The 21,813-nt window shown below is 40.2% G+C and overlaps 2 protein-coding genes across 12 annotated transcripts in view; one reads left to right on the top strand and one right to left on the bottom strand.

The window, feature by feature from the left end:
- Positions 1-4,988, top strand: part of MFSD10 (major facilitator superfamily domain containing 10) — a 28,101-nt gene extending 23,113 nt beyond the window's left edge. For all 3 annotated transcript variants that reach the window (XM_082759746.1, XM_082759745.1, XM_082759744.1), the window contains exons 11-13: positions 1,508-1,555; positions 2,727-2,816; positions 4,138-4,988. In XM_082759746.1, coding sequence (XP_082615872.1) covers positions 1,508-1,555; positions 2,727-2,816; positions 4,138-4,244 — 245 coding nt within the window. In that variant the 3' untranslated portion in view covers positions 4,245-4,988. The remainder of the gene's footprint in view (positions 1-1,507; positions 1,556-2,726; positions 2,817-4,137) is intronic.
- A 429-nt stretch (positions 4,989-5,417) lies between these two features.
- Positions 5,418-21,813, bottom strand: part of ADD1 (adducin 1) — a 60,286-nt gene continuing 43,890 nt past the window's right edge. For 2 of the 9 annotated variants that reach the window (XM_082758849.1, XM_082758847.1), the window contains exons 12-17: positions 20,496-20,585; positions 19,536-19,628; positions 13,816-13,972; positions 12,579-12,830; positions 11,736-11,831; positions 5,418-7,930 (exon numbers count right to left, since the gene is read on the bottom strand). In XM_082758849.1, coding sequence (XP_082614975.1) covers positions 7,578-7,930; positions 11,736-11,831; positions 12,579-12,830; positions 13,816-13,972; positions 19,536-19,628; positions 20,496-20,585 — 1,041 coding nt within the window. In that variant the 3' untranslated portion in view covers positions 5,418-7,577. Of the gene's footprint in view, positions 7,931-10,957; positions 10,992-11,735; positions 11,832-12,578; positions 12,831-13,815; positions 13,973-19,535; positions 19,629-20,495; positions 20,586-21,813 lie in introns of all 9 variants that reach the window. The other 7 variants (XM_082758850.1, XM_082758848.1, XM_082758855.1 and 4 more) reach the window with 5 other exon arrangements.

A 21,813-nucleotide genomic window follows, 5' to 3' on the forward strand; every position in this document is an offset into this window, starting at 1 on the left:
GCAGAAGTTGATGTTTCTCTTTATACAGCCCGGGAGGAATAGTGGCTGTTGCTTCCTCGTGTTGTTTGTATCCAAGGAAGTTGCCGTAGTGACATTAGGAAGCATCCCCAGTGCTCATTGTCCCATCTCACTACAGAGCTCGTGTTTTGTTTTTTTTTTTTTTTTTTTTTCCCCCATCACCAGACCTTAGAAGCAAAATATTCACTGAATAGCTTGTGTCAGGAAAAGAAGAGAGCATTTCTTTGTGTTTCAAAGGTGGCTGCGTTATTTCTTAGGCAACAGGCTGCCGAGAGCTGCACTATGTTACGGTGAGGGCTGGTGCAAGATTCAGGCTGAGCAAGGGCGAGGGCAGGTCGGCCTTGTCCTGAACATCGTGGCTCGGGGCTGTGCGGGCTGGACGCTGCCCTGCTCTCCTGCATTGCAGGCTCCTAGGCCAGGGAGGGAGATAAACTCCCTGTAGCTTTTGCTGAGTGCAGATGGTTTTCAAAGATGCATAACTGCTTACATAAACAGTGTTCTGACAACTTAAGCCATTATTCTGGGAAACAATTATGAATGAACTTGGATTCATCAGCGATGGAGCCATACCAAAGTGTCCATCTGAGAAAAGATTTCAGATATCCCCAATGCTGCTATTGTTGAGAAGCTTCAACTGAGGCTAATTATGAAAGGAGACTTCTCTTTTGCATGATGCAGACTGATTTCAGAGTAAACTCCCAGCCACAAAATGCATCTGTTTAGTAGCTTGCTTGCCTAGGACCAGCCGTGTGGTGGACAGGTTTCAAACTCTAGATCTTACTAGATCTGGCTCTTCCCTAGCTAAGCCATCCTGAGAGGTCTCTCAGGAGAGACCTCTTTTCCCACCCTCTCCCTCCCCCTGCCCAAGAAATTAGGATGCCTGCAGTTAAGGCAACAAATCCATCATTCCTGCTCTCCAATCGTTTTTCCCTTCCCAGAAAAGATTCTGCTTTGCATGCTGAAAGCACTTCCCTCTTGGCGGAAAAGATCCCTGTTGCAGTAAGAGGGCAGCAATTGCTGAACAGCTCTTGGCTTTTTTCTTTAAAAAACGTTGTAGCCTCTTGCTGGACTTAACGGTCTTACTTCTCAAGCTGCCTCTTTCATCTGTGAGTAAAGCCTTGTGCATGGGGACAGCGTGGTTCTGTGTACGGCAGCTCACAGGCTGGGGGAAATGTGAGCGATTCCCTTCCCCTTCCTCTGCAAAGCTGCCCTGAGCTGATCTGCCCTACCCACCCCTCTCCCAGTGGAGAGGAGCAGCAGTAATGGGAAACACCTGCTCAGAGCACATGGCTCTTCGTGCAGGTTGGCTTCGGGGGGGTGTTTCTGTTATTGGACTGGATTAAAGTGTATGATTCATCGTTGGTGCAGTGCCCCAGAGCTCAGCATACTTCTCTGCAGCAGTAATGAGTTCAGGCCACGTGTTTTTTGCGATTGCTCCTTTAGCTGAACTCTGCTGGTCGCTGACAGTCTCTTTTGTGTGTTTTTCCAGCTGCTGCCATTGTTATCCCATGTTTGTCTGCGGTGGTATCAGGCTATGGTGAGTGTCCTTGCTTGGAGGGGCAGCCCCTGGGCACGTAAGTGACTTTGTATGCACTTGGCTCGAACGCAGGAGTGACCTCAGGTTCAGTGATGCATCAAGAGGAACAGCTGGGTCCTGGGGTGGCCTCAGGTCTGCGTGCTGGACTGGGCACTGTGGCTGCGGCTTGTCTGAAATGCCTCCTTCACTAAAATCAAAGAAAGCCAGATGGGACTGCTGGGGGTGGGAAGACAATATTCCGACCCTGAGAACTTCCAAAACATCCCCCACTGAAGTACAGGAAAGCCCAGACCTGACAGTACCTGGCTCTGAAAACTGTCAGCTCTGTGTACTAAGTCCTTTCAGAGTAAGCAGGAGCAGTTTGACAGCCCAGTCAAACTCTGCCCGGTGAGCACACTACTTTTGCAGGTTTTTGCTGGTTTGTTCCAATGGGCTGGGTCAACCTGAAGCAACCACGATGTTGGTCATGATTAAGAGGATCAAGAATAGGAGGTAAAAAATGAGGCTCCTGGGCAAAGAGCACAAACGCCACTGAGGAAGGAAGAGCCTGGGCCTCTGAAGGAGACAGCAGCCATCTGCCAGCAGTGAAATCATTTCTTCCCGATTCCTTGGAAAAGAGCTGGATGTGGTGCTGGTTGCTACAGAACCCTGTATGGCAGATGATGTTGAGTTGCCACCTGCAGAAGCCAGCTCCTTCTTTAGCTCTGGTTCATTACCAAGGCTGCCAGCACTACAGTGCCTGCTGAGGGAAAAAAGCAGGGCTTTCCTTTTAACCAGGACTTTCATGTGGCTCTTACTTAAACTTGCATCCATGCACCTGTATTTTACAGCAGAAAAAAAAAATTACTACTTTAAAATTTAGGGAAGCAGATTTAGCTCTTTTATACAAGGTAAGGTTTTAGCCTTTTTCTGTTTTTTTTTTTTTTGTTTGTTTGTTTGTTTTGTTTTGTTTTTGTTTGTTTGTTTGTTTTTTTTTTTCTTCAAGAATGTTTAATAACACAGTCACATTTACCTTGTTGTGGGAGAAAAAAAAATAGAGCTTGGGCAGTGACTGTGAAGTTGGAAGTTCCAAAAGAACCGGCTCCAGGAGCCCCAGTGCCTGCCCTTCAGGCTGTCCCTGCCCCAGACAGAACAAAGCTGCAGCCTGGTGACTGACTCTTTGCCTTCACAGGTTCTGCCGGCCAAAAAGGAAGAGTGATGGGGATCCTGAGGAGCCTGGGGGCTCTGGCCAGGGCCCTGGGCCCGATCCTGTCAGCCACAGGTGAGCGGGGCCCTTCTGCCTTCCTGCCTTTGCCAAGGTCCCTCGGGGAGCCTACAGCCTGTTGGGGGTGGGAGGAGGGGAGGAGATCAGGAAGGGAAACCCCAGCCCCCAGCTCAGAGCCCTAAAACAGTCCTCACAGAAGGAGATGGCCCTAAGAGCTGCACGGAAAGGGCCAGGGCAAGGCAAGGCCCCTCTTAGCCTCAACAGGAGCCTGGTGGATGAACTGAAAGGTTTGTATGAACAGAGATGCCAAAGGTGGTGCCTGATTCTTTAGGCAGCTCAGCAGCATCAAATTAACCCATCCCAGTACATGGCTACACAGGCAGAGAAGCACCCCAGCACGCAGTGGGAGCCAGCAGCTGACCAGCAGCTCTTACCCTTTCTGGGCTTATTTTCAGCCTTTTTGGCAAGAAACCCATACCTGCTGCGCAGGGCCACCTCAGTGCCAGGGCTGGCTCTGGGAAAACAAGTCAGTGAGAGCAAGGGCTGCTTTGCTCTAACAGCTCACGAAGCTGCATCCCCATGGTGTACGAATTAGGCAGGGCGAGTCAATAATCTGCAATACAAAAAAAAAGAATTCTGCTGCATTAAAAGCAACCCCTAAACCAGGTTAAAGCAGCCCCACAAGGCCGATGCTGCTGGTGCTCGGGGCGGTGACCATGCTGTGCCCAGTGGCCCTCAGGGGAAGCAGCTGTGCAGCGCACCAGAGCCTGAACTCTGAGCGACCCTAACTCTGAGCACAGCCAGCACCCCTTCCCTCACTGCACCCAAAGGCCAAACTGGCTCACGCTGGCACAAACACCTGCCCCGTGCCTCAGCACAGGTACTGTGTGCAGGGAACTTCTAGGAAGGAAAAAACTAGCTTTGGACTTTACAGCAAAACCAAAATGGCAGAACAGCTCCAGCGTGCAGCACTTGTAGTGCCCTTGGTGCCCCCCAGCATTAGATTTCCCTGCGTTTTGTATGAATGGCCACGGAGAAAGTGCTGGGGCAACGAGTGAGAGTTTCCAAGCAACTAAAGTGGAATACGTGAATAGGAACTTCCCCGGTTTCTATACTGGCAGGAATGAACAAACCCCATGTAAAACAACCACCTTTAACATGCTGTTCCCTTGGAAGAGAACTATTACCAGCAGTGCTATTAGCCACCTCCTGCTTGTAACATGTGCAAGATTATACAGTAAAAATTCAGTGATTTTAGCTGTACCAACACCTATGTTCTCCCTTTGTATCAGTAAGTTGTTGAGAACAGGAGCTATAAACGCCTGCTCACTTATATGCAAGGAAAACTGCTAAAAACCTGAATTTGTTTCTTTTTCAGTCTACTGGCTGGCAGGGGCAGAGGTTTGCTTCACTGTCTGTGGAGCTTTCTTCCTCATCCCCTTCATTTTACTTGGTTCTATAAAACAGCAGACAAAGGAGGAGTAGACAAAGGTAGGAAGTAACCATGGCACTGTCACCAGCTTCTAAGAACCACCACATGACCTGATTCTTGCTACCTGCCTCCAGCAGCCAAACGGGAAGATCTTCTGGAAGGCCAGATGCAAAGACGCAGCAACAGCAGACTTCAGATTTCTTGCAGCCTCCACAGGGAATTCTGTTGGCTGTGGCCTCCCAGCTGGCTTGGCTAGTTCTGCAAACAGAAAAGAAAAAAAAAATAGAAAACCAAGAACACGCAGCTCAGTAAAGTATTCAAATCATGGGCAAGCTGAGAGCAGCAGTACAGCAGCACCATGCTGCACAGCACAGCCCAAAGTTACAGCCAGCACCCAGTGCTGTTAACTCCCCCCCTGCAGCACTGCTCTTTGCTCATCTGCTTTGGTCAGGAGCACAAACCAGAGCAACTCCACTGCCCAAAGGTGCCACAAAAAGGAGTTCTGCCTGGTTTTCACTAGCAGACAAGAGCTATCTAATGGGGAGTTTCTATACACATCATGAGATCTGCACAAGTTCTCAGTGGACCTCATAAAACTGCATCAACTGCCTTAAAGCCCGACAATCAAACCCAAACCAAGCAGCACACTACAGGCTTCCTGAGCCTGACTGGTACTTTGGCACAGGTGGACTGTTTTTAATATATGACTGAGATGTTTTGTACTTCTAATACTGTACGGTATGTTTTGGATGACCAACCACTGTCCTTTTGCAATACAAATAAACCGTTACGTTGTACACACGTGGTCAGTACTTCATCTGAGCCAAACATCGCTGCTGCTACTTGCCTGAGCAAGATTGGAGGCTGGAGTTCCACAACAGGAGTCAAAAACCTCCCCGAGGAGCTGACTGCTGCCAACAGGGTGCAAGCTTCCCCCAGGCAGGGCTGCGGAGGCCTCTCAGCAGAAGGGGCGGGAGGGGTGGTAGGGAAGAACCTCGCCACCTTCCCCAAGGAAGATCTTCAGCTTAAACCTGGTTGTTGCTGCTTTTTGGTGTCCCTCCTGCTTATTGCTCAGGTGGAATGGCTAGGAAGGAACCCCTAAAGGAGTAAATCTAAGCATTTTTCTGAGAATTTCTGAGAATACATGAAATCAGTCATTGATCAACATACTAATCCTTAACAGAAAACAGAGCTAAATAAAAATTGTAGAATAAAACTAGAAAACAGAAGGGGAAGAGACTTTTTTTTTTTTTTTTTAAAGAGTTTTATTTGTGAGTAGAACTTAATGATACAAGAAAAAGAAAAATACAGGACTTTATTTTGCCCCGAAGTGTGTAACCATACCATACATGACTACATTTCATATTGTAATACAAAGAATTAAAAGAACAAACTACAAAATTAGAAATTAAAAGTCATTGCATATGTGGTCAAGATAAATGGAGGGACTCCATTCATGAACTGAAACATAGAGCAATTAGTAATTTAATTACGACCCTGCAATAAAACACAATTTAGCAAAATAAGTATTGTATGCTTCCTAGTGTACAGAGGACATACAAGGTTAAAGTACAAGCTCAAAGCCATTAGTGCCATGCAGTCCTGACTAAACAGTACTGTTCAGGGGGCTCGCGCACAGTGATTCCTGCTCCCGCCCTACCTCTCCCCATCCCAGAACAGGTGACGTTACACTTCTCGTGGTGCTCGACGCTACCTCCAAACCTCTTCCCTCACTCGAAGCCTTACAGCTCTGCCTTTTCAGCTGTTTTCCCTCCGCTGTCTGAAACCAGTCCAAGGCATCAGCACACCTCAGGCCTAATGTAGGCCTTTCTAATCCAAAGCTGCACCCAGCTGCTGAACCCACCTCTCACTCGATGCTTCTACTGCATGAATTAATTGTAAGGCATTAATTTCCTGCTATTTTACTGATCGCAATGGTTAATAATACATTATCCTACAAGGTAACATCCACGTTCTGTTACTGACCCTCACTGCACATCAAAGCATCTCCCTCTCCCACACACCAAGGAGTTTTCAGTGGTTTCTGCTGTCACAACCAGAAATGCTAATACTGGAAACCGGACACGATTCACAGCCTGCCCTACCTGGGGCTGGGGTAAGTTACGTACGGTTTCTGGAGAATTCTCGCAAGCTTTACCTATCAGATTTGGAAACTACTTTTACGATTAGTGATAGACAGAAGCATGGCAATAACTGGAAAATAGGTAATTCAGTAGTGAAAGTGATTTTCTTTACCATGCTACATAGTAAACAAACATTTATAGCAAACATCTGTGAAAATACATCATTAAGAAGGTTAGCTGGGATTTCTGTACTTTACTGCTGGCAACAACAACAAAAACAAAGAAATGCCAGTGTGTTGTTCTTTTTTAAAGTGAAAATAATATCAAAAAGGGTTCAATAGTGTAACACATTTACAATTTTATAATGGTAAGGGATAAACACAAAAGGCCGCAAATAGGGTTTATATGCAACAGGTTTGCATGTGCACCCGATGTATTTTTAAGCAGGTGCAATAAACCTGTGCTAAGGCCTAAAATACAGCTGCCCAGGCTTCACATCACCAGCTGGAAAGCTTCTGACAGAGTCACTTTAACCTTTTCTAACAGCACAATTACCATATGACCGATTCCTAGGGAGGCAAGACTGAAAGACAGATTTCCCCCACGCTGTACTCACTGGAAGGCTGGGCTCCTTCAACGCACATGAGCGGAACGCGCCGGTTATTTCAGTCCTCCTAGACAAAGATGATTTCAAGTGCCAGACGTAAAATAAAGTGAAACACACCTTCATTTCGTTACAATAGTCAGAAGAGGGGAGGAAGAGAGGAGGAATGGATAGTCTCAAAGCTTTACTAGAACATGATCTGTAATCACAAGATCGCAGAAGCTTACGTGTCAGTTCAAGACATCCCCTTGAAAACACCACTGCAAAAGCATCCTCTCTAGAAGTCAACATTTAAGAAGAAATTTACTTGGGACTCTGAGCAGAATATTGAAAGGGAAAGCTCCTTGTGGTAAGCAATTTGTGTTGCATTTTTAATTGTGAAAACTTACTCTCCTGTAAAGCGGTGTGGGCTTTAAAGTATAAATAGTGCTTCAATGACTTCTGCGTGGAAATCATTGGTCTTTCATTAGAAAGTAGGGATCAGATCTGCGGTAGCTGCTGAAAACACAGGATTAGCACCTTTTCAGATGTTAATTTCTGGTTATAACCTTAAACAATCAAGCCATAACTCGAGGGGCTGGTTGGATTACTTGTTGCATTCATTTACATAATAAGACAAAACACTCAGTACAATCTGGTACATTCTAGTGGTTAATGAATTTTAAAATATGACAGTGTTTCTGCAGTGTGTTTGGCCTTTAGGAGTCACTCTTCTTTTTACTCTTCTTCAGGAAGGAAGGAGTGCGAAACTTCTTTTTCTTTTTTGATGGGGACTTTCCTGGAGATTCATCACTACCTGCATCAGCTGCTGTCCCCTCCTCAGCTGTCGGTGTTACCGGCTCTTCAGCAGGTTGAGACTGGGGTTCCTTATTTTCCACTGCAGGTGATTCCGTTTGGCTTTTGGGCACTTCTTCATCACATCTCCCTTCCTCCTTTCCTAAGGGAGGGAAGCTGAGTGCTTCTGAAGGCTCGTCAGGGGTGAGATCTGGGAGGGTTTGCTTGAAAGTTGCAGCATCACTGTCATCTTTGTAAGTCTGGTCCTGCTGTGTCTCTAATGGACGGACAGATAATGACCCAGTTAGTTCACTCGTGTCCCTCGGGCAGGGAGAGCCAAGCAAGTCAATGGTAAGTGCACTCTATAAAAGAAACTAAAATATTTACTTTGCATAAAAGCCTTTGTAATAGGTCTATCCTTCTTCAGCTTTCAGCACAGAGATAGAAAGAAGATATTCAAAAGTTTTGTTTGTTTTTGGGATTCTTACCACAGAAGAGATAAAGCTCGATTCCATTCTGTGGGTGTAAGCCAGAGAGACAGTAACTGTTTAGATTTCTCTCATGTTTCGTGTGTAACATTTGCAGGCAACATGAGATTTTAGTATAGTAAGCAGGAATTAAACCTACAGTTTTCATTGGCATTGAAGAGAGCACCATAATACTCAGAATCTTGATTAATTTTTCAGTTTTACCCCAGCAAGCACAAAAGAAAGTGCTGATTTGTAGCTGATATATGCAAATCCATTAATTTCTAAACCGTTGGCTTGCCAATTTTTAATTGCAAAACATGGATTTCCAATGTTCTTGCATGAGGTCTAACACACGTGGTTTCTGAATATCATTTCCTATCACAAAGGCTTCGCTTATTTTGCAAGATATATGAATAAATATTACAGATTCTTATAAGTAAAATCCATGTAGTTTATCAAATTAAATAAGCTCAGCAGGTTATGCAATACAGCAAGTCTCACCCCAGAAAAAATGGACCATCAAAAATTCAGTGCTAACTTCATGTCCAAAGGTGAATTTTACCACTACTCTCAAATTGTAACACCTTCCTCATTCACCGCTATGCTTTAGAGATGTTCTGTTTAAAGCTCTTTTGTGCATACATACACAACAACGATCACTTTTCAAGTTCCCTGCATTTTTCAACACTTCACTGAAACTGAGAAGTTATCTCCTTAGCTGTGTCAAATACATCTCCACTGTTACATAAGGAGGAATTTAGCACAAAATCCAGGCCATACTCATTGTTAGACACCAAAGAAAGGCATCTATGTTTTCCCCTTTTAAGTCTTTTTTTTTTTTCCTCCAAAACCCTGACAGGTTTCACAAGAACTTACAGAAAGTACTAGATGCTTCCCAATTTTTCTTATGGAAAGGACAGTGACTTTATTTCTGCCAGCTGGGACTTACTATCCTGTAATATCTCTTACAGGGCTGTTATGTTGGTTTCCTACCAGGTATTCACATTTTGCCTAGAGCACCACAAACATCTAATATGTTAAATAAACAAAACACGCTAGTATTCAGTTCCAAACACACAGAATGCACAAGTTAGAAGTTTTAAAGTTATAAAGCGGGCAGGATTTAAAACAGAGTAAAAGAGAAAGCAATTATGTACATTAAGAGCTGCCTCCTGAAGCTCTAGACTAACCAGTACAAGTGTGCATAATACATATACACACGTAAGTACTACCTACACTTCTTCGGTACCACTACACTTTTTGGATTTGATTTTTTCAGGAATTAACTGAAAGCATTAGTAGGCTTGGTTTTAGAGCAGGCACCGTGTTTGTCTGTTGGTCAGATTTATTGTTATTATTTTAAAACAAGTTTATTTGAAACTTACTGCAACCCTTCCCAGTTTGTCAAATTACCATCATCTATGCTAAAGAGATTAACATTAAGACAAAATGGAACAAAAGTCTGTTACCTAGCTCATTAAGAGAAATATTTTTACAGAATTAAGGAGATTAATTAATTCTACATTAGACTAAAAAGCATACAATATGTAAAAGGCTTGTTATTTTACTTGATGAATTTCAGTAATGTAGCCCAGAAGGTTTCAAATTGCATCTTGCTGCAAAAAACCTGTTTACAGTTTAAGAATTCACCAGTACCTCCAAGTTTCATGCTGTTTTTTCTCCTTCAGAATAATGTCTACATCCATGCTCTCCCTTTATATATATATATATATATATGTAAAATATACCATAAGAGAGCTTTGAAAGTAACATTAATACTTGTGTTTACAATTAACATTATTTACGAAAATAAAGGTTTATGTTTTTGTTTTTTTACTTGATTGTTTTTTAACCACAAACACATGGACAAACATACAAATTAGGCTATAACTCAAACATAAAACACTTTTGACTTCAGCTACACTTAAACAGAAAGAACGTGAGGAAAAAAACAACTGACTAGTTGTATACAGAGAACACTGTCATTCAGCAGAACTCCTGCCAGTCAGAGTAGTCATGGCATGCATTTTCAATTACTCAGGTCTCTAAAATAAGCATTTTATGTTTGTCCTGAACATACACCCATATGATTTTGTGGAACAGAGTTATCAGTGTAGAAGAATTTCAGGTTTTAGAACCATATTAGTATTATCACAGTTGTCTGTAATGTAATCTGATGTTTGTATCTACAACAAAAACACTGGCTTTCGGATACAACAGAACATACAAATGGAGTGGGCCAAACATCCTTATTACTTTAAAGTATAATCTGATGTAGCCCTGCAGATCTAGCTGAAACAGCTGTGGAAGTTGCTGCCACCAAGTACTCGCTGTCATTCCTTGGCCGGAATTTGAGTTTCCCTATAGCTTACATGTAACAGAGGATTAATTCCATTTCCAATTCCGTGTAGGTTTTCGCTGGATGAGTTCAGATCTATATCCCTGGTACCAGTTTTGAACTGGAATAGATTAGGAACTTTCATCACCGAGTATAAACCGTGCGGGCAGCAGCAAATCGTTGGGGCAGAAACTCCCAGACCTGTTTCAGCTATAGCTGAAGGACAACTTCAGACTATTCCTTTTGAAACCATAAGGAATCAGACACAGATATGGAAACACACAATGTCACTTCTGCAGTCTCTTTCAAAGGGGGAGGGCATTTTAACATATAATCTGTAACTACCTAGAGTTTCATGAAATCAAGAACTACGGAAATCAGTGTCTCAGCTGAAAAAGCCTGCCTTTTAAAAAGTGCAAAACAAAAAAATTAGTAAACAAAGAAGCAAGAGTGAAGCAAAGCACATAAGCAGGTCAGAGTATGGAATGATACTTACTATGGTAACAGGTACTCTTTAGCATATCCATCTCCTGCTTGTAACGCAGCCACAAGAAGAAAAAAGCACAAATAGAGAATCTATGCATTCATCACAGCCATTGTGTTAAATTAGAAGAATGGTTGCAACCATTCTTATAGAAACAGAATGAGATGAAGTAGTGAATGGAAGACTAACAGACGAGTGATATATCCAATGTACGAGGTAAAGGAAACAAGACAAAAATTAGATTACACCTGTTCAAGATTTTTATCTTTCTTCTTTTGAGGAAATTATAGACTCCCAGACCTGTCTCATTTTAATCATAATTACCACGTCAGGTTAGCAAACAATGAAACTAAGATTCAAATTGAGTTGGAAAAACATTTACTGAGGTGTAATCCAAGTACAATAATGTTTAAGAAATGTGCAATCAGTGAAGGAGATTTACCAAAGCAACTAATTAGTATCCGGTTCACCATCAGACATTTCATTTTATAAGAGCAAGTCTTTCTTGCAGAAAATGCACAAACAAGTAAATCAGTTGAGAAACACCAAGAGATAACAAGGCAATTCTGAAGAGATGAAAATTTGTCTTTATATTAATGCACACTTCTTTATTATTGTAAACAGAACTCCTATTACACTTACAGTTCAGAGTAGTATATTTTAGGTAGTATAAAAATAGTGTACAAGAAGTAATTTACCTTTATTAGATACTAGTACATATATTTTCATGCGTCAGTCACTAATGATGCAGTTACTGGCTTCCCCTGGCCCCCAAATCAGGAGAACATACCTTCCTCTACTTTAATTGGTGTGCTGGGAGGAGTGCGCGCTGAAGTGTGATCCGGGGCACTTCTCTCTTTCTGTTGTCTGCCATCTTCTGAAGGTTCTGCAGGTGTAGACAAACAGAAATTAAAGAGGCAGACAAAATGCTTCAGCATGGGAGGAGACAAAAGCGTCCTTTTGCTTCAAACACAAGAAATCTTAACACATTTTTTGAATCAAAATTCTGCCAGGGTATTAAGTAATATCAAAACAAGCAAAAGAAATTTAAGTGACAGCTTGGTATTAACAATACTGTTCAAGTTACAGTTGTGCTGTGTTTTTTTTTGTTTGTTTGTTTGTTAATAAAAGTATATGAATAATATAATGGTTTATGAGCTGGGACATAATATCGTCCTATGAAAACTTGTGAGAAAAATCACAAGGAAGATACAAACAAATGGGGGGGGATGCTATCAGACCAACACAAGATAACGCTCTTTTGCTTGCTTTGAATTACTTTACTGAAACTCAGAGTAAATAAATTTGCATACAAAAAGAAAAGAATGGAAGACTGCACAGCTGATCAGAGAAACATGCAGTAATTGAATGATTCAAAAACAGATTTCACAGTGGTTTGCGTATTTGCTATTAGTAAGGAGGGTCCCCGTTGCTTCCAGGTTTAAATAGCCCTAGATGCAAAGGAGTAATTAATAGAGTACACCATACATCAGGAACAACACAGAATCATTGTTCCAGACAGTTCACCTAGACAATTAAACAGTGAAATCAGTCCCACAGATAGAAGTCAACTGACAGAATCTCCAAATGATGAAGACAGAGTTTGTTCCTTAGATTGCAAGTGCAACTGTACCATATTCTGAGGCCTCAGTCAAAAGATCGGGATTGGACCTTAACGCTTTGATCACTGCGGTATGAAATTCCTTTTGGGAGGACTTCTGCCCAGCTGGCTCTTCTCGGTTAAGATGTGTGATGACTGGCTGCATGGTCTGACAAGAAACCCGTGCAGCAGCAAACTGAGTGTTATCTAAAGATTTAGACAGTGGTGATGCGTCGCAATCCTGTAAAGTCTTCATATCTGTTCCTTGAAAGGTTTTTGACCTGCCTTTCAAATCCAGAGATTTTTTATGAGAAGTGTTTTGCTCACTGATGTCCTGATTTCTAAGCAAAGCACTCTGTTCCCCAGCTGGTGTCTGTCTCAGTAACACAGTCTCCATATTTTGATACCTTATCTAAGAAGGACGTAGCAGTGTTACTGAGAGAATAAAGGCACGCAGTTATGCAGGCATGACAGCACGGTATCCCAGTCCCCCAGACAGTCCAATACTTGTGTAGCTGAACATACACAGTCTCCAGTGGTTCCTACACTGTCCTATCAAGAAGCTGCAGCAGGGAGCACACACTGCAAAAGAAACTGCACTTCTAGTTCCAGCATTGTTCAGTTCAAACCTTAACAGACAAATTGTAAGCACTAGAAGCATTATCCTGTAAAACTTTAAAGCAGTTATCCTGACCTACTTCTGTAGATGCAGTAATAATCTCATTTTACAGAGATTCTCTCCTCATTCTATGTTAATTTAGAAAGTCTTTTTCTTGGGCAGTCTCCCTGATGTGCCACTTCCAAGTAGCAATCAAATTCTGTAATCTGGCTGAAGTTCTCAAATCCACATCAACCTGTGGATTTGAGAACTTGCCCTAGATGATCTCTAGTGCTAAGGAAACACAGCAGAACAACCTGGGATACTCTGCAGTACCTGAACACCTATATGACTTTTATGACAGTACCTGAACACTTTAGTGACTGAAGTTTTAAGCTTTCAGCTTCCTAATAGGAACATTAGCTGGCCATACTGAACACCTCAGGATATTTTTTTCAAATTAGCTCAATTCATTTTACAGAATACTCTACAGCACTTGGATTGCCCTCCCTGTCTCTAACATTCTTGTTAAATTCCTAATTCACACCAGAAAAAAATGGAACACAAGCAAAATAACCTATGGCCTTTTCAGGTAACCCACATTCCAATTAGTAACATACTTGCTTTTATTGAAGTCTATTGCAGAAAAAAACACCACACAGACAAACCAACCTTCTGGCCCCTTCTGCTTTCTTTCTACTTCTTTGCGGTATTCTTCCAGTTCTCGATCAGTGAGTTTATTGAAGGGATTTGGTCCTGTTGTGCTCACTATGACTTTTGGTTGATATTCTTTCTCAATTATTGCCTTTGATGCAGTCACCAGTTCGCCCTGACAAAAGAAAATTAAGATACATCTGCAACTCAGCAGTAACTCGTGGAACCCTGAGAAGTACAGCAGCTACAAAGCAACCAAAACAAGATATCCTGAAAAATGTTACACTTGTTTTCTTTTAGATTAGTAATTTAAAAAATCCTATAATAGAATTTAGTTTTTAAATCTACATCAGGTTAATATTAAGGAGAAAATAGGTCTCATGAATTACTCTCACAGACACATCAGTGTTTCCACCAGGGATTATCCACCATCAAGCAATAAATCAAACAGCAGCCAGTCTAGCTGAACTCACGTAAGTATCTTGTTTCTTTTTCTCCCCAGAAAAGAAACAAGATACTAGGCCCAATTGCATGGCAATCTGGGTACAAAATACCTGTAACCTGTAGAAGTTAATAGGACTCAGCTTATATTTTTTATTTTTTATTTTTTAAATTAAAAAAAAAAAACATTTCTGCTAGCTACTGCATAACATCTAACAGATGTTAGAGTAAAAAGCCATCTTGTATGTGTTCTGTGTACACCAGATTAACTGTTAACTTCAAGCTTAGTTACTTAAAAATTGTTTAACTGTCGTTTTTATGAGTTAGCATATTTACATCTATAACACTGATCATACAAGCCACATAAAATGTTATACCAACAAAAATAAAATGTTAGCAATTCTATGTACAATAAATTATAATGGACAAAAGCAGCTGCATCAGAGATTAACAGAAAGGTTGTATGTTTGTCTTCTCTAACCATATAGCAAAGACTAAAGCCATTGGCTTTTTATCTCAGGTACAGAAGATGCTTGCCTGGGTAGCTGTTGTATCTTTCAGGTGACTTGTTTAAGTGCTTGTCTTTCCAGTGGATATATGCAAGTCTAGTTTATTTGGTACTAGTTTGGAAGTGACTGACGTGTTTCGTGCCTCCTGTCCTTGTGAAGCCTGAATTGTCTTTGTTATTGAAAAGAGGTACCTGCATTCCATTACCAAAGAAGCATGGGTTGATTTGCTTAAGTCACTTTCACATTCAAATGTTATTTGTATCAATACTTAAATCATTAGAATGCAGAGTTCAAAAATAAATAGCACCTGAAAGAGGAAAGGAGCATTCCAGGTCCACACTTGATGGACAAGCAGGAGATCTTTACTGCAGAACTGAAGGTGAAATGAGGTGGAGAACTCTTTGGGATGCTAACAGCACTTAGGACAAACTGTCAGTACCAAAAAGGTGCTAGACAAGAACTAGGTATTTCTGAAAGCTTCACGAATGTGCTCCTTGAATGTGGTGTGGTACAATCCAGGGAAATAAGCACAGCTGGTTGGCAGAATCTGTGCTTCTCTTCAGAAAGCAAACATCAGCCAGTAAGAAGTACAGAACAAACAGCGTAACAACCCACCGCTGTAAGATCCCGAAGGTAACAGCAGGAGAGAAACAAAATATTACAAACTGCCTCCCTTTCTCTATAAAATAAGAGGAAGAACTCTTGTCTCAGACACACAATGTTAGTAGAATGTCAAAAGCCTATTCTCAAAACATTTCATTAAGCACCAGCTCTCTTAATACCAGGGAAAAAAGTAAAAACAGTTTTGATAGCTATGGCTTTTATCACAGGATAACACATTAAAGTCACAAAACATCATTTGTACAAATCTTAACTGTTTTGTCAAAATCGTAAAGCATCCCCCAAAACAGGTCTGAGCTTTTAATAGTGGCTGCAAATAGGTGCTCATGGTAATTTTCGATTCCCCCCCTCCAAACTACGTACATAGATTTAACCATGATACTCAGTGATAAGTAACAGGCTTGTAAAGCACTGATCTCAGGCATTAAGTTCCTGGAGTTTTCTAAGATTGCAAAAGCCAACAGAGAAGGAACAAGACATACAGTGCACACTTCAAACATTTAAAGGTCTTTCAATCTGGTCTGCAAGATAAACCCAAACTCCAAATGACTGGGTAGAACAACTCTCACATGAAACCAAGTTTTACTGCATGCTTATTGATTAAGTAGTGACAACAAACAGCAAAACGTGCACCTTGCTGCAAGATGATCAATAGGCTCGTATCGCCTGCGCTTCTTTAAATGCTTTTTTTTTTTTTTTTTTTTTTAAACTGCTGGGCATAAAAGCAGCACATCAAGTTTGTCACTTGGATGTGAAACAAAAATACAACGCCAACAGTATTTGTACTAGCTGAGCATATTTGAATCAAGAGAAATAATACTGAAAAAGATCAGGCAACAACAGAAATTGGATTACGTATGGTGAAGGAAGAGTACTTGTGGTTTTGGATTCTAAAAGCAGGATTAGGTAAGACACCAGGAAAGGCATCATCTGCTAAAACGTTTTCAGATTAATTCATCCAGTTTTGATCAGTTATCAACAATATAAGATCAGTTCAAATGCTAGTAATGAAAATTATAAGAGTAGAGAAATCAGTTTAACAGGGAAAGTAAATTCATGTAGTAAGTTTTGCAATGCAAATCACTAAAACACACAAAAATCCAAGTAGAATGGATGCGTTACTTCACAGGTATGCTACAGAGCAGCCTTCCAAGAATTTTAATAAAAACATGCGACAGAAAGCTAACAGGACAGAAGGAAAGTGAATACAAAGGACTATCTGATAACAGAGGACATACTTCAGGTCTTTAAATGTGACACTGAAGTAGACAGACTTTGCTGAGCTATCAGCCTGTCCATGTTATTTGGAGATTCCTATGAACATTCAGAAAAACTGAATAAGAAAATTGGTCTGGAGTTGCTTCCAGCATTACAAGAGACTGTAGAGAAGGAATAGATTTCCATATAGAAGGACTGGAACTCTTTCATCAAGCAAGTCAACAAAGGATAACATGCAGAAAACTTGTGTTCTAGTGAATTAATCTGGATTACGCTGATTCTAGTATTATTTTCCATGACAGAAGTTTGATTGCTTGCATAAGGATTTGAATATCAACATTTTTCTCCTACAGAAGAAACAGCAGATGAATTATATCCAAGAACAGAATGTTTTCACTCCTAAGAATTCTGGAGGAGCATATTCTTCCAAAAAGATCCAAGAAATCCAAGAAAGGAAAGTCAATTGTGGCTCATGACATACAATATGCCTTCCTTCCAGCCTTGGAAGCTCACGTATCCTACCTGGAAATTTTAGATTAGCAAGGCTTTATGCAACTCCTCCACCAAATCTCACTTTCAGGGACAAATTCAAACCTACTCTGAGGTGGCTATTATGCAACAGGCAAGCACTTCATCTCGTTCTCAGGGATAGATAGAGCAAAATTAGCACCTTATACATGCCAATTTCTCTCTTAATCAGACAGCATGTTCATAGCTGTCTAACTTGAAAGTTAACAATCACACTTGATACAATCTGATGTTAATGCAGTGCCTTTTTCCAAAAAGCCAAGATTCTTAAAGGCCTGTTCATGTAGAAGTCACCACTAAAACACAGTGCCTACTCCCTCTGGGGCAGAACTTGGAGGCTTTCCATGAAGAGCAAAGCCACAGAATTTTCATTTTGAAGGAATAGACATGAAACGGGCAATCCCCAGCACTTGATGGAAATTTATATACATTTTAATCAGATTGCAGAACGGTTACGGGTAAGAGTAACAAGCATTTCCTCTTGGTTCAGCAAAGAATCTTACTTAACCAAGTCTGTAACATGAATAAAGTCTCACGATGCACAAGGAGTTTGTGTTGCAACATGGCCAGGACTTCTCAGAACACGGAAAAAGCAAATGACAAGGCAAAATGGAGAATTTATTAATGCAGCATAGGCGCAAAAATCTCAAAGCATTACATGCATACAAAACACAAACAGGATTTTTTCCATCTGAAATAGTGTGAATTAGTATTTAATAACAATCTCAATGTTAGCTGAAAGCACAATACATTTTAAGACTTACTGCAATTAGATGGAACTTTTTTTTTTAATTTAATCGTAATTGAGTGTCTAAGAAATTGTCAGCTGCAGACTTGTAATTATCTGGTACCTAGAGGTCCTTAAGCCCTTGGTGTATAGGTCTCCTTAAAGCTTCATTCCTTGTGAGGTTTACGTGGGCATCATAACTTCGCTTTTATTGCCTTTGTTCTATAATATGCAATTAATTTTCAGCATTTTCGAAATCCCACCCTCACCAGGAAATACTTTATCAAGCATTCAGGTCATAACACATACGCAGGTAAGAAAGAATGAAATTGGCCACTCCTATTGAAACTGACATTCTGGTATAGTTTTAGACAGTATTTCAGGAGGAAAGCACTTTCATGACACCCCAAAGCAGAAAGACATCCAAATGATGTCCAAACCCTACCATTATACTACTAGGCAAAATCATAACCAGTAGGCCTTTTGTTGGCTCCTTGACGTCTACAAAAATCTATTTATTATATTTGACTAGTTTTATAGAAAGATTATGCCATTGTTCAGGAGTAATACTGGAAAGATATCACGCATGTCCCTGATGAAACAAACTGTTGTGATAACCAGTGGATGCCTATCATAAAAATAATTTTCACTTCAAAGGTATTGTTATCAAGCAGAGAAGCTGCCCAAATACAGGCAGGCACTACCTTGAAGAATTTTTGTTTTATTTTTCCTCTAAAACATGGAAATAACACTTTGTTGTTTTATCCATATTCCAAGAGGAAAAAAACTGCAATCTGAAAAACAACTTAATCAAATCCTCAGTATGATGCATCTATCGATAATACAAACTGACCAATTACACTAGAAAATGGTATAAAGTCATGAGTTTTGCAGCAATGATGTAATTCCAATTATTCTGTTTTTTGATGGGAAAACTATTCTGATAAGATGTTAGGCACAGATTTAGGAATCTGTTAGATAAAACATTGCAGCAGATGAGACAGTGATGCTTGTGTTAGATCACCTCTAAGAAACTCCTCCAAAACCTGGAAAACAAAACAAACTAAGGACAGAGTGTTTCCACTCTGCAAACTGTACCTGTTTACTCAGCTTCAAAGGACAACCATATGCTCATTTCTTGAATTTATTCTGTATTTAAGGTATATTGCATTAAGCACAAGTAAGCCAATGCATTTTAGATGTGTGGGGCATTACTCAGCCATCTTCTAGATCAACCTTTATTGGAGGAAGTTTTAAGGAAACAAAACAATGCAGGATCAAAACTTGACAGTGTGACATGGCACACACTGAGCATGTGGATATCTTCGGAATTACACTGATGTAATTAAACTGACATTAAGCTAACTCCAGATGGATCTCAAATTAGAGTAATTTAATATTAGCATGCGAAAAGAAACCCATTACATGCAGAACCTAATCAACAGCTTAATATCAAAAATGTTTCCTTATCAGCTTCTACAGACAAGGTAAAAGATAAAAATCCTTACAGTATACTTTAATGGGGTAATTTAACTGCTTTTATAATCGCAAATACATAATTTGGAGATCCATCTACTTTTGTTCTTTCTTTTATAGCCAAATCATTAGCTAACAGAGGGAAGAGGTCACAGGGTAAGGAAGAGGTAAAATGAAGGTTGAACAACAGTATTTAGAGCAGTATGACAGGGCAGTACCTTTCTAACAGACAGAGATTTAGCGGGACTAAAGGCCTGCTCTGTGAGATCGAGCCCTTCAATAGATTCCGTACAGTCTGAGAGGGGAGCATCCTGCAACAGTAAATTGAGTAAACAGAGCAAACCGAGCCCGGGCTTTAAAACATCAACCAAGAGCATTATGCACTTGCTAAAAACATGCAAAGAAACAGTAACTGGTAGATAAAATTGCAATGACAGTGAATCGACATGCACACGATATGACCCCCAACATAAGTAATGCTATGGTCACGATAAGACTTGTCAAGCTATTCAAAGTGTATCATAAAATGCATATCGGAGGCAGTTAAAGCACTCAGATATATAGAGCTTTAAAGTCTTTCAGGTGTGTTTAACAGAATAACTGCATAGCTCTAAGTCGTACTTTATTTTGAGCTATGATTCATAGCTAATATCTGTAGTATATCCAGATATACTGCTCTGAAGTTTTATTGATTTATAATATGCTTTTCTTCTGCAAACTGCTCCTCAAATGTATTATCATGTTTCATAATATTTTATTCACCACACAACACTACTGCCCCACAGTGAGCCTGCTATGGCCAGTGTCCATACTTAAACAGATACATAAAGTTGGAAAACAAATAAACAAAAAGCTATCACAAAGCCCAACTACTTATGAACAATAATCTAAATCCATATAAATAAGCCTTCTGAATTTCATGCATTACATTCAGACAAAAAAAAAAAAAACAAAAAACAAAAGGAGCATCCTCCACAGACATGCTTAAGCTACATGATTGAAGCCTCTTAAATTTCTGATCCTGAGCACTCTTGCAAAGACAATAGTGTTACCTCTAAGACTTACCTTATAAACAGTTACCCTCTGCCAATTAAAGAATAATTTTATAGGGACACATTAGGTGAAAGCAGAGGACATCACAGATTAAGCTAATGGTTTTAGGCATTTTATACTCTCACCTGTACAAGACTCCTGTCCACAACTACACCAGAAAGAACCTGTGACTGAGGGCCTGCAGTTTTAATATCTTGTAAGTTTTGCTCCCGGATCTGTAAAGGAAAGCAGCAAAATACAGTCGTATAAACAACACAAGAAAAAATAACTACATTTATTTTTTAAATTTATTATTTTTTTTTAATTTGAAAGGGTGAATGAACCAGTCTGTAAGCCAGTACTAAAAAGTGAGGGGCAGTACAGTAGAACTATAGAGGTTAGGTAGCAGACAAATCCAATTTGTGAAAAAAAGCAAGGAGAGAATTGCAGAAGTGATTTTTTTAATTTTTTATTTTTTTAAGTCTGTTATACCTGATGTGTCATTTATACATTTCTATCACTAGTCTGCTATAGCACAATCTCATCTTCCTACAGAACTTACTGTAACATTGTATAATGTTCCATTTTCGCATATAATCAGGCCCGTATTTTTAGAAGGGCATACATATATTTACCTACACATAAACTGACACTCATCTGAGAGTATTCAAACTTCTTTTTTTTTTGCATTCTAAACACCCCCAAATCTTCCAAAACCAAAGACAGGAACAAAAAATGGGTGTTTACATCTAGGTATTATCTATTTACATTAGATATCCTGCAATGGCAAAGAATTCATAACAAATATATTTTGAATTAGTTGTTGTCATTTACTGCCCTTATTGTCATGAGGAGAGCAAAACGTAAAGTTTCACTTCTCTCCTTTTAGCCACTTCATTCATTTTTAATACAGCAATATTTGTGTTTCAAACACCAAGAAAGCGCTCAGCAATTTCACCAGATTGCTCATTTCAAGTGATCATTAATTTACAGTGCTGAGTCAGGAAAAGCAAAAGCTCTGTCAACTTTATAGAAGTCCTCTTAGCACAAATCAGTATTCCTGCCAGTAACACTACACAGACTTTCCTGTGACACAGCGTTATGGCTAACTTGTGTTCCATATGGCCATGAGTTAGAAGTCAGCAAAACAACCAAGAATAAGTTAAGCATTAACAAGATGCCGGTGCTTATTTTATACTTTAAAATAAATGAAGTGGAAAAAATCTATGTGTTCAAGGCTTTCCCATTGGAAGACAGATGACAGATCTGAAATTTGGAGACTGGACAATTAATTGCTAGGTCATTTCAAAGAGAATGACCTCTGAGTTCCAGAGGACAAAAGAGTTTTCGCAACAATCATAGCGTATCGTAATATAATAAAATACAATGACAGATTGGTAGACTTCTTTGTCCTTGCCACAATTTCAACTCATGAAACCAAATCATATCACTTGTGTAAAATAG

Source organism: Aythya marila (assembly GCF_965140915.1).
Source record: "Aythya marila genome assembly, chromosome: 4".
NCBI lineage: Eukaryota > Metazoa > Chordata > Aves > Anseriformes > Anatidae > Aythya > Aythya marila.